General features: G+C 43.6%; 1 protein-coding gene across 6 annotated transcripts in view; it reads left to right on the forward strand.

The window, feature by feature from the left end:
• Positions 1–2,573: 2,573 nt before the first annotated feature.
• LOC117203710 (collagen alpha-1(XII) chain-like) overlaps positions 2,574–12,694 on the forward strand; it is a 79,259-nt gene continuing 69,138 nt past the window's right edge. For 3 of the 6 annotated variants that reach the window (XR_007471829.1, XM_049698313.1, XM_033439377.2), the window contains exon 1: positions 2,574–3,097. Coding sequence is in view for 4 of the 6 variants with exons in the window: in XM_049698313.1 (XP_049554270.1) it covers positions 2,731–3,097 (367 nt within the window). In the remaining 2 variants the exon portion in view is untranslated. The remainder of the gene's footprint in view (positions 3,098–12,694) is intronic. The other 3 variants (XR_007471830.1, XM_049698314.1, XM_033439378.2) reach the window with 1 other exon arrangement.

Consider the following 12,694-nt stretch of genomic DNA (forward strand, 5'->3'; position numbering starts at 1 on the left):
ACTCAGTTGTGACAAGTAAAAATATTTCCAGACCAATGTCCCCTAGGGGGCAAAACTGCCTCTGGTTGAGAACCACTCAATTAGATGTACCTTCTCTTTCGTGAACATTCTCTCTGTGTGGTGCTATAATGCTCCATTCATGTACTATTTGTTTCCAGAAAGGGAAGAGCCATATAAAGTACTTCCTTTGCTGTTATTAGTTTATATCCTTTCTTTTTAAAAAAAGAAAAAGCTTGTAAGCTTTGGGGGAAAAAAAAAAAGAAAAAAACTTAGGTTTGCCTGAGTTCAGAGCCTCTGCCATGAGGCTGGAAAATCTAAAGACAGGTCATTGTACCCTAGTTTCTGGAAAGGCTGTAGGGGAGAAACATTTGCAAAGTATTTTTCATAAGAGGCTTTGTGAGCAGCTATAACAATGAAAGCCCCAGATGCTATCAGATGAAGGGCTGGTCTTACAGATCAATCCTGTGAAACTCAAAAAGAGAGATGCAATTTCTATTTCAGAAAAAAAAAAAAAGTAATTTCGGTGTCTGGATATCTCATGGGTTTAATGACTGACTTTCAGGGCACTCAGGAACTTCAAGTACCAAACATGGGCTGCGGTCACACATGTCTGCCTTGAGTGTCCCACCCTCCTCCTCTGAGAACAGATGTGTGTTCCTGACATGCATTTGACATGTAACTTGAGATTCTGCTTCCACGTCTGCCAAGTTGGGGTCTGGGCTGGGAGCAGGGGAAGGACACCGGCTCTGAACTGTCAGACTCATGAAAAGGCATTGCATTATCAGCTCTGTAACAGTGAGGAGACCTCTCCACTCCATCAGCGAATACCTGGCAGTTGGTGATAGGTGTTTCTACTGTTTCTCAACTGCTCTGACACTGGGGTGAGGCGGGGGGACCCCATCCAGATTCAGCACCCACCTTGCCATTTACAATCTCTAATCCCATGGCATCCACTTTGGTGCTGCTGATGCCCAGGAGGACACCTCTGAGGAGGTACGAAACTCCACCATTCTCTGAGGAGGTACGAAACTCCAATGTAATGTTCACATCTGATTGCACTTTGTAGCCTTTTTTTTTTTTTTTTTTTTTTGTGGTACGCAGGCCTCTCACTGCTGTGGCCTCTCCCTTTGCGGAGCACAGGCTCCGGATGCACAGGCTCAGGGCCATGGCTCACGGGCCCAGCCGCTCCGCGGCATGTGGGATCCTCCCAGACCAGGGCACGAACCCGTGTCCTCCACATCGGCAGGCGGACTCTCAACCACTGCACCACCAGGGAAGCCCTGTAGCCTCTTTGACTGAAAAACACAAGGAAGACCCCCAGTTGGGGGGAACAGTAGCATGTTCTTTTCTTAAGGAAAGAGGAAATACAGGCTTGGAGAATTAAATGATCAATTTAGAACCTTAAGCAGGGAGATGTCTCATTGCCAAAGCCATGCTCTTTTCACTGTCAAGCTCTGCCTGCCTGGCAAATGGTTGCGCAGTGCTAGGAATGGGGATGACCATTGTTCTGGTGGCTGCATCCTTACCTTCAATCAAGTTTAAACTGGCCTCCCTGTAGCTTCCATCTGTTGGGGCTGGCCTTGCTGTCTGAAGCAAGAGAATTAAAAAGGTAGATGACACCTCGAGTTTAGAGGAGACCGTGCCTACCCCCAAATCCACATTAATCGGGAGAGCTTCCCCAGGAGCGGCGGCAGCCCCGGGGCCCCCACTATTTTCAACTTGCCCTCAACTGAAGATCACAAACGGCCTCCTTTTGCTGCTCGCAACCTGTCCCCGCATTCCTGAGCCTTAGAGAATTCTCCTGTTAGAAGGTGCCCATCACGCCTCTAGCAACTGTCCCAGGTGAGCCTGGCCCGTTCCAGGGCTGCTTCACTAACGGCACACGCTCGCCTCCCCTCCTGAGTGGCTTAAGAGCCCCAAGTCCACTCTGGATAAACAGAGTAATTTTACTCCGCTTTCTAATTTACGAAAAGAGATCATGAAATCACGATGTCCAGCTTCTCTGCAAATACCCTCTGGCTTTTGAGCAATCAATCACTGAGCATGACTAGGACAACGCACCGTTCCCAGCTTCTTTCCCCACCTCTCAGGCCTCGCAGGGTCCTTGCTTCTCGGAGCAGATGCTCTTTGCAGCGTGGGGTGGCCGCGGGTTTCTGCTTTCTACCGAGCTGGACAGCCTGGGTATGACTGACCCCGCCCCCGGGGCTGAGACCACACCACCAAACCGTCAACGGCCACCAACCGTCCTACCAAAGTCACAAAAGGCCGGGCAGTCACCTCTGGGCCCTCTAGCAACTTCCCTACTCCGCCCTCCGCCCCGGCTGCAGGTCGACTCCGCCCACTCTGCCAACCACCACGCCCACCGCCAGGCTGGTCCCATCCCTCTGTGCACCTTCCCGCTTCCCCGACCCCGCCCCTCTGAAGAAGGCCAACCCCGCCCATCCCACCCCATCGCCACGCCCACCACCAAGTCGGCCTCACTCCCCTCAAGCCCTGCTTGGAGCTCAGGCCACACCCTCTGACGTGGTAGCTGCGCGCGGCCTTCAGTTCCGGGGCGCACATCCTTTCCCGCCACGTCTAGCGCCCGCGGGCCTGACTGGCGTGATAGACGACGCTTTCCGCACTTCAGGGCGTAGCGCGCGCCTCACAACGCTAACCTGAAAGGTGAAGCTCTGAAGAACTTTGCCCCGGGTTTCCCGGTCTAAGGAGAGGAAAGGGCCCCAGAGAACCATGAAACTGCCCAAGCCGGCGGGGCCGAATATTCCATCAGGAGTCCAAGGCGGGCGAGGGCCGGGCCTCCGACGGAGAACGGCGGCTCCTGGGACTCCCGAGACCCGAGGCCGGGAGTGGCCCGTCCGAGGGGGCGGCTCGGCCGCGGAGGGGCCCAGGCCCCGGCCACTCCGGCCCGGTCCCCGCGCGGCCTCCGGCCGGTCCCCCCGCGTTTTCTCCTCCCGGTTGTTTGCACCGTCCCTTCCGCGAGTAAATGACACCCACGGCCCCGTGACAGTGACCGGGAGGCGTGCACGCGCTGGACCCGGGCTGGGCCGGAGCTGCGGACCCGAGAGGCCGCCGGGGCTCGAGGCGGCGAGGCTTCCAGGTGAGACCCGGGGTCAGGGAACCAAACCCGGGCCGAGGCGGGGCTGCTCCGTGGGTGAGCGGGGGCCGCGCCCGGTAAGAGTCCGGTGCTGGTGGTGGGAGCTCAGGTTCGGCGTGGTCTAGCCGATGCGCCGAGGGACACGGTAGGGCGTCACCGGCGCTGCCCCGGGTGGACGCTCATGGCTGCTGAGCAGAGAAGTGGTCCCGGAGAGGTGACCTTTAGAGTCACCCTGGCCTTCGCTGGTGACCTCAGTGCAGACCGTGTCAGGGGACCTTGGGGTGGACGCTGCATTGAGGAAAGAGGGAGAAAGGGAGGCGGGGGTGGAGACAGCCCTCTAAGAAGCTCAGACTTCTTAGGACGTGCTCCTCCACTCCCATATCTCAGCACCTCTGCGCCAGCTGTCCCTCCTGCCTAACAGCCTTCCAGTGCCACTCTAACCTCCTGCCCCGCAGCAGCAGACCCGTGCTTCGTGCTCAGCCGTCAGACCTCAGCGTCTCCATCACGTCCTCAGAGAAGCTTTCTCTGGCCCCCCAGAGGACCAGGTTAGATCAGTCCTCCGAAGTCCCTTCAGGCTGCTAGGACAAAAATGCCATAGCCCGGCTGGCTTATAAACGACATCAGTTTACTTCTCCTAGTTCTGGAGGTGGAAGTCAGATCGGGGTGCCAGCATGGTTTGTAATCATATAGTTTTGAGATTTCTTTTAAAAACTTGATATATATCTCATTCATCCTACACCCTACACACTGGATTGTAAACTCTGTGAGGATGGGAGCAAATACCTGTTTTGCTTACCGTTGGATTCCTAACATCTAACATGGCGGCTGGCGCGCGGTAGTTGCTCAATATATATTTATCGAGGAAGGAATGTTGTCTTTAACACCTTGGAAGTATAAGATTTTGTGGCTCCTTTCTTTTTTTCTGTTGTTCATTATCTACATTTGATCCCTGAGATCCATTTCTGTAATAAACAAAACTCCATCAGCATGACCTTGATTAATAATTTGGCCTAAAAATCCTCCCCTATAGATTACTTTTGGTCTAAGTCATCCAGGGAAAACTTCGTTTGTCAGGTCAGTGCTGCCATTCAGGAAGTAGGTAGCTGTTTCCAAAGGTTTTTAAAACAACATTCGGATTACTTGTGCCTCCTTGTTATTTATTAGGTGTGAAAAGTTTCATAAAGGATTTTGACACTGAGCCTCAGCTTCCTCCTCTGTAAGGTGAAGAACCTTACACTTACTCTGCCTGCTGCCGGGCATCAGTATGGTAACATGAGGTCATATACGTAAGAGCACTTTGAAAATTCTAGAACTCTTTCTAGAACCCTAAAACTCTAGAAACTTGAAGAAATATTTTTGTTATTCTTCCTTTTCAGTAATTGATCCAGGCCCCACTTCTCCAACCTTATGCGTTGTTTACAGCTCACATTACCCATATGGAAGAATGAAAACACACTTTTTTGCTATCCTCCCTTTAAAACTTTGGTTTCTTCTTAAAGACACTTGGTGTCTTCTGAAAGGTTTCTTAAAGGTACTTAGAGTTGCAAGTAATCCTTTTATCATCTGTGCAGGAGCTAAGCTCTCTAATGTTTTATCTGCATCTTACAGTAAATGTAATGCAAAGCACATTTTCTAGTTGCTGCTCAATGGCAAGAAAACAATTCATTTGTGGATTGGAATCTTTAGATATAAAATGTGCCATTCTTGACTATAGTATCTAAAAGCACATTAAACTTGAAGTATTTCTACAGAATGCAGACCAGTGCTCACCTAAGACAACCCATGAGAAGTCTTTCTAATCAGGCATAAATATTGCATAGATGGTCTCATTTACAGGATATATGCAGTACCTATAAATTTGTCACAAGCCATACAGAAAAATCCATTTCATTACTTTATAATCTCCCTTAATCACTATAATCATACTTAGTATGGTAATTAAGAGCGAGGGAATAGGGAGAGGTATACAGGTATAAGCACCTCTATTCAGGTTTCACTCTGCTACCTACCAGTTGTATAAGTAAGTGCAAATTATTTAACTTCTGTAAATGTCTTAACCCAAGGCTGGGAGGATGAAGGTGGCCAGGTGGAAAGCGCTGCTGTCCTAGAGGAAATGGGGATAGGGGTATGGGATGGAAATCACCTGAGCAAGTTAGGAGGGGAGTTTGCTTGCACTAGTGTGGCACAGGGTGAATGGGGTAAGGGAAAAGGGAAAAGAAGGATCACTTTTTGGCTAAGCATTCAGCAGCAGGGAGAGACTGGAAGCAATAGGGATTAGACTGAGGCCTAGGCAAAACAGGTGACAGTATTTTCCTAACAAAAACATGAGAACTTGTGGACAAGTACAAAGGAACTTATGTGGATAGCGTTACTAAATACCTAATTTGAATAGTTGAAGAAAGTATGGTGTTTATGGTAGCCATACAATAGGAATGATCATTGGGGTGGGCTTGAAGAGATGGCCTTTCCTATCCCTTGGTGTCTGTCATCTTTTCCCCATTCCTGGAAATCAACAAATCTTATTTTCTTCCTTTCTCCATCTTTTCTCTCTTTCTAAACAAGCCTTAATAGGGAAATTAAGAATGTTTTTATTATTAGCTTTTATATCTTAAAGAGTGGGAGAATTGAATATTTTACATTTTTCTTCAAATGTCAACTAAGCTATTATTGTATAGACTCTCAAATGATATTTTCCCCTTTGATTGAAGTCCCCTCACTTCTTTCTAACAAAATGTAAACATCCTTTGTTACTGAGCAAGGGCTTACTGCCCAGTGTGAATGGAAGCCAATACTATTGCACCAGGCTTGAGGAAATAAGAGCTTTATTACTAGGTCCACCAGCAAGGAGAACAGGAGTCAGGGCTCAACTCTGTCTTCCTGATCTTGGGTTTGGTCAAACTTTTATGAGTTCGGGAGGACAAACTGGTATGCAATTTCTTGCAGTCAGATATATTGCATCAACTATTGTTTAACTTAACTACTTAAGATTGGTGAAAAGACAAACATTTAAAGATAAATAACAATGCAGTTAATAAGGAGTCCTTTGCAATGCAATAGATGCCCCAAGGTAAACCATGATTAATTGCCAGGTATATGTGATAAAATAATTCAGAAGTGGGCAAGAAAGGTTGAAGTGGGCTGGGAAGAATTCACATAAGAGGGGGAATTTAAGAATGTCACATGTAGAGAGATGAGAAGAATAAATTTTAGATGGAGAAGTATAACAGGCAAGAGTAATGAAGTGGGAATGAGCCAAAAGCAAAGATCCAATTTTGGCTGGGACAGAGGGCCCGGGAGGTAAGGAGTTTGGGATGGTCCTCTATAGACTGTAGGGGATGGAACTCTAAGAGGGTGGAATTTATCTTACAGAGCCCTTGAGAGGCAAGAGGGGGCATAGTGATATAGCAAAGGAGCCCTTTAGCAGTGCAAGCAGGCTGCATTGAGTAGACAGCCCCCTCAAGCTGGAAGAGACTGACACCAAGGTGGTAGGATAGATGAAGTCAGGAGGGCGTGACTTGGTCTCTTTTGTTCGTACCCCAGGACCAAGAATAGTGCCTCTCATATAGTTATTGCTGTATATGTATTTATTGAATGAGTGGAAAAAGACAAAAACTAGCAAATGGAAATAAAGTTGGGAATGCAAAACACATTTTGAAGGGAAAAGCAGTAACACTGGCTGACTCGTTGGATATGAGTATTAGCATTATCCTGACATTTCTAACAATGGGATAATTTATAACCTATTGAAAGAATAGTAGCACCAATAAAAATAGGGAAATCCAGAGATGAAATTAATTGTGTGGGCTAGAGGTGGGGAGGAAATAGGCATGTTTGGACAAGGTGAGTCTGAGGTGCTGGGTGACACATCCAAGTGGAAATGCCTCGTAGCAGCAGGAACTGGATTTTGAAGGACAAGTCAGGACTGTGAATATTGATTTTTTGAATCTTTTGGAATACTTTGCACCTCGGATATGTTTGAAACCTTATATGTAGATGAGGTCAGAGTTAAAGACAGGAGAAACAAAAAGACAAAGTCAATATTGGAAATTTGGGGAGCATCCACATTTAGGGGATTGGAAGTGAAATTTATTAACTTTATCTGAGAAAAACACACACTGAATGTCTGCAGAGTGTGAAGTCAAGCAAAATGGAATTTTAGTATTTAAAGACTATTTTGTACATGATTAAAAACATAATATTAAGAGTGATAGTGATCGATGACCTGAAATGACTGAAATGAGTTCTCAATGATTTAAGATCAGACTGGTAAGAGAAAAAAATATATAACAAAAATCAAGAACCATGTTTTATTTTTTGTGGGGAAAGCATAGCATAGCAATAAATATTCTCTTAGCCAGCCTTATATTCACCTCCCCCGCTTCTAAGCCCACCCCTTCCCAAGCCCTCAATATTCATTCCCTGGCATATTCTCCTGTTTTCTGCATGGGCGTGTTAGACAGGTCTGAGAATTGTATTTAATTTTAAAAATTTCCTTCCAGAGTGTTTTGGGTCAGATCATATAAGCCTTCTGTCTTTTCTTACCTGCTATTTGTACAGGTTTAAAATGACTACCCTGAGGCCTAGCCAGATCCTCAATCAATTAAAAATTCATTTCTCATCGTTTCATAGACAGTAAGTTAATTGGAGAAATCTGAAACACATGGAAATTTGTAGTTAATACTGACATAAGCAGAGATTTCAATTACCTTGAATATTTCACTTAATGAAGAACTGCAAACCCCCCAGGTCCCTGGTCAGTCATGTAAAGTGATTGCAGGGACGGTGTCTTCCCTGCAAGAATGTTCAGTGTTATAAGCATGCTTTGATGCATCACATTCAAATGCCCTTCTGGAATTTAAATTGAGCCTGTTAATAGCCATAGGACTAAAGAGAGAGGATTTGTGTTGTCAACATTTTTTGTTTGTTTGTTTTTTGTTTTGTTTTTGTTTTGTTTTTATTTTAAATTAACTAATTTTTTTTTGCTTTACAATGGTGTGTTAGTTTCTGCTTTATAACAAAGTGAATCAGTTATACATATGTTCCCATATCTCTTCCCTCTTGTGTCTCCCTCCCTCCTACCCTCCCTATCCCACCCCTCCAGGCGGTCACAAAGCACTGAGCTGATCTCCCTGTGCTATGCGGCTGCTTCTCACTAGCTATCTACCTTACGTTTGGTAGTGTATATATGTCCATGCCACTCTCTCGCTTTGTCACAGCTCACCCTTCCCCCTCCACATATCCTCAAGTCCATTCTCTAGTAGGTATGTGTCTTTATTCCAGTCTTACCCCTAGGTTCTTCATGACATTTTTTTTTCTTAAATTCCATATATATGTGTTAGTATACGGTATTTGTCTTTCTCTTTCTGACTTACTTCACTCTGTATGACAGACTCTAGGTCTATCCACCTCATTACAAATAGCTCAATTTCGTTTCTTTTTATGGCTGAGTAATAGTCCATTGTATATATGTGCCATCTTTATCCATTCATCCGATGATGGGCACTTAGGTTGTTTCCATCTCCGGGCTATTGTAAATAGAGCTGAAGTGAACATTTTGGTACATGACTCTTTTTGAATTATGGTTTTCTCAGGGTATATGCCCAGTAGTGGGATTGCTGGGTCATATGGGAGTTCTATTTGTAGTTTTTTAAGGAACCTCCATACTATTCTCCATAGTGGCTGTATCAATTTACATTCCCACCAACTGTGCAGGAGGGTTCCATTTTCTCCACACCCTCTCCAGCATTTATTGTTTCTAGATTTTTTGATGATGGCCATTCTGACTGGTGTGAGATGATATCTCATTGTAGTTTTGACTTGCATTTCTCTAATGATTAGTGATGTTGAGCATTCATTTCATGTGTTTGTTGGCAGTCTGTATATCTTCTTTGGAGAAATGTCTATTTAGGTCTTCTGCCTATTTTTGGATTGGGTTGTTTGTTTTTTTGTTTTTAAGCTGCATGAGCTGCTTATAAATTTTGGAGATTATTCCTTTATCAGTTGCTTCATTTGCAAATATTTTCTCCCATTCTGAGAGTTGTCTTTTGGTCTTGTTTATGGTTTCCTTTGCTGTGCAAAAGCTTTGAAGTTTCACTAGGTCCCATTTGTTTATTTTTGTTTTTATTTCCATTTCTCTAGGAGGTGGGTCAAAAAGGATCTTGCTGTGATTTATGTCATAGAGTGTTCTGCCTATGTTTTCCTCTAAGAGTTTGATAGTTTCTGGCCTTACATTAAGGTCTTTAATCCATTTTGAGCTTATTTTTGTGTATGGTGTTAGGGAGTGATCTAATCTCATACTTTTACATGTACCTGTCCAGTTTTCACAGCACCACTTATTGAAGAGGCTGTCCTTTCTCCACTTTACATTCCTGCCTCCTTTATCAGAGATAAGGTGACCATATGTGCGTGGGTTTATCTCTGGGCTTTCTATCCTGTTCCATTGATCTATCTTTCTGTTTTTGTGCCAGTACCATACTGTCTTGATTACTGTGGCTTTGTAGTATAGTCTTAAGTCAGGGAGCCTGATTCCTCCAGCTCCGTTTTTTGTTCTCAAGATTGCTTTGGCTATTAGGGGTTTTTTTGTGTTTCCATACAAATTGTGAAATTTTTTGTTCTAGTTCTGTGAAAAATGCCAGTGGTAGTTTGATAGGGATTGCATTGAATCTGTAGATTGCTTTGGGTAGTAGAGTCATTTTCACAATGTTGATTCTTCCAATCCAAGAACATGGCGTATCTCTCCATCTATTTGTATCGTCTTTAATTTCTTTCAGCAGTGTCTTTTTTTTTTTTTAACATCTTTATTGGGGTATAATTGCTTTACAATGGTGTGTTAGTTTCTGCTTTATAACAAAGTGAATCAGTCATACATAAACATATGTTCCCATATGTCTTCCCTCTTGCGTCTCCCTCCCTCCCATCCTCCCTATCCCACCCCTCCAGGCTGTCACAAAGCACCGAGCCAATATCCCTGTACCATGCGGCTGCTTCCCACTAGCTATCTACCTTACTACGTTTGTTAGTGTGTATATGCCCATGACTCTCTCTCGCCCTGTCACAGCTCACCCTTCCCCCTCCCCATAACCTCAAGTCCGTTCTCTAGGAGGTCTGCGTCTTTATTCCTGCCTTACCCCTAGGTTCTTCATGACATTTTTTTTCTTAAATTCCATATATATGTGTTAGCATATGGTGTTTGTCTTTTTCTTTCTGACTTACTTCACTCTGTATGACAGACTCTAGGTCTATCCACCTCATTACAAATAGCTCAATTTCGTTTCTTTTTATGGCTGAGTAATATTCCATTTTATATATATGCCACATCTTCTTTATCCATTCATCCGATGATGGGCACTTAGGTTGTTTCCATCTCCGGGCTATTGTAAATAGAGCTGAAGTGAACATTTTGGTACATGACTCTTTTTGAATTTTGGTTTTCTCAGGGTATATGCCCAGTAGTGGGATTGCTGGGTCATATGGTAGTTCTATTTGTAGTTTTTTAAGGAACCTCCATACTGTTCTCCATAGTGGCTGAACCAATTCACATTCCCACCAGCAGTGCAAGAGTGTTCCCTTTTCTCCACACCCTCTCCAGCATTTATTGTTTCTAGATTTTTTGATGATGGCCATTCTGACTGATGTGAGATGATATCTCATTGTAGTTTTGATTTGCATTTCTCTAATGATTAATGATGTTGAGCATTCTTTCATGTGTTTGTTGGCAGTCTGAATATCTTCTTTGGAGAAATGTCTATTTAGGTCTTCTGCCCATTTTTGGATTGGGTTGTTTGTTTTTTTGTTATTGAGCTGCATAGCTGCTTGTAAATTTTGGAGATTAATCCTTTGTCGGTTGCTTCATTTGCAAATAATTTTCTCCCATTCTGAGGGTTGTCTTTTGGTCTTGTTTATGGTTTCCTTTGCTGTGCAAAAGCTTTGAAGTTTCATTAGGTCCCATTTGTTTATTTTTGTTTTTATTTCCATTACTCTAGGAGGTGGGTCGGAAAGGATCTTGCTGTGATTTATGTCATAGAATGTTCTGCCTATGTTTTCCTCTAAGAGTTTGATAGTTTCTGGCCTTACATTTAGGTCTTTAATCCATTTTGACCTTATTTTTGTGTATGGTGTTAGGGAGTGATCTAATCTCATACTTTTACATGTACCTGTCCAGTTTTCACAGCACCACTTATTGAAGAGGCTGTCCTTTCTCCACTTTACATTCCTGCCACCTTTATCAAAGATAAGGTGTCCATATGTGCATGGGTTTATCTCTGGGCTTTCTATCCTGTTCCATTGATCTATCTTTCTGTTTTTGTGCCAGTACCATACCGTCTTGATAACTGTAGCTTTGTAGTATAGTCTGAAGTCAGGGAGCCTGATTCCTCCAGTTCCTTCTTTCGTTCTCAAGATTGCTTTGGCTATTCGGGGTCTTTTGTGTTTCCATACAAATTGCAAAATTTTTTGTTCTAGTTCTGTGAAAAATGCCATTGGTAGTTTGATAGGGATTGCATTGAATCTGTAGATTGCTTTGGGTAGTAGAGTCATTTTCACAATGTTGATTCTTCCAATCCAAGAACATGGTATATCTCTCCATCTATTTGTATCATCTTTAATTTCTTTCATCAGTGTCTTATAATTTTCTGCATACAGGTCTTTTGTCTCCTTAGGTAGGTTTATTCCTAGATATTTTATTCTTTTTGTTGCAGTGGTAAATGGGAGTGTTTTCTTGATTTCACTTTCAGATTTTTCATCATTAGTATATAGGAATGCCAGAGATTTCTGTGCATTAATTTTGTATCCTGCCACTTTACCAAATTCATTGATTAGCTCTAGTAGTTTCCTGGTAGCATCTTTAGGATTCTCTATGTATAGGATCATGTCATCTGCAAACAGTGACAGCTTTACTTCTTCTTTTCCAATTTGGATTCCTTTTATTTCCTTTTCTTCTGTGATTGCTGTGGCTAAAACTTCCAAAACTATGTTGAATAAGAGTGGTGAGAGTGGGCAACCTTGTCTTGTTCCTGATCTTAGTGGAAATGCTTTCAGTTTTTCACCATTGAGGATGATGTTTGCTGTGGGCTTGTCATATATGGCCTTTATTATGTTGAGGAAAGTTCCCTCTATGCCTACTTTCTGCAGGGTTTTTATCATAAATGGGTGTTGAATTTTGTCAAAAGCCTTCTCTGCATCTATTGAGATCATATGGTTTTTCTCCTTCAATTTGTTAATATGGTTTATGACATTGATAGATGTGCGTATATTGAAGAATCCTTGCATTCCTGGAATAAACCCCACTTGATCATGGTGTATGATCCTTTTAATGTGCTGTTGGATTCTGTTTGCTAGTATTTTGTTGAGGATTTTTGCATCTATGTTCATCAGTGATATTGGCCTGTAGTTTTCTTTCTTTGTGACATCCTTGTCTGGTTTTGGTATCAAGGTGATGGTGGCCTCGTAGAAGGAGTTTGGGAGTGTTCCTCCCTCTGCTATATTTTGGAAGAGTTTGAGAAGGATAGGTGTTAGCTCTTCTCTAAATGTTTGATAGAATTCTCCTGTGAAGCCATCTGCTCCTGGGCTTTTCTTTGTTGGAAGATTTTTAATCACAGTTTC

The sequence above is a fragment of the Orcinus orca genome, chromosome 15 (assembly GCF_937001465.1).
Source record: "Orcinus orca chromosome 15, mOrcOrc1.1, whole genome shotgun sequence".
NCBI lineage: Eukaryota > Metazoa > Chordata > Mammalia > Artiodactyla > Delphinidae > Orcinus > Orcinus orca.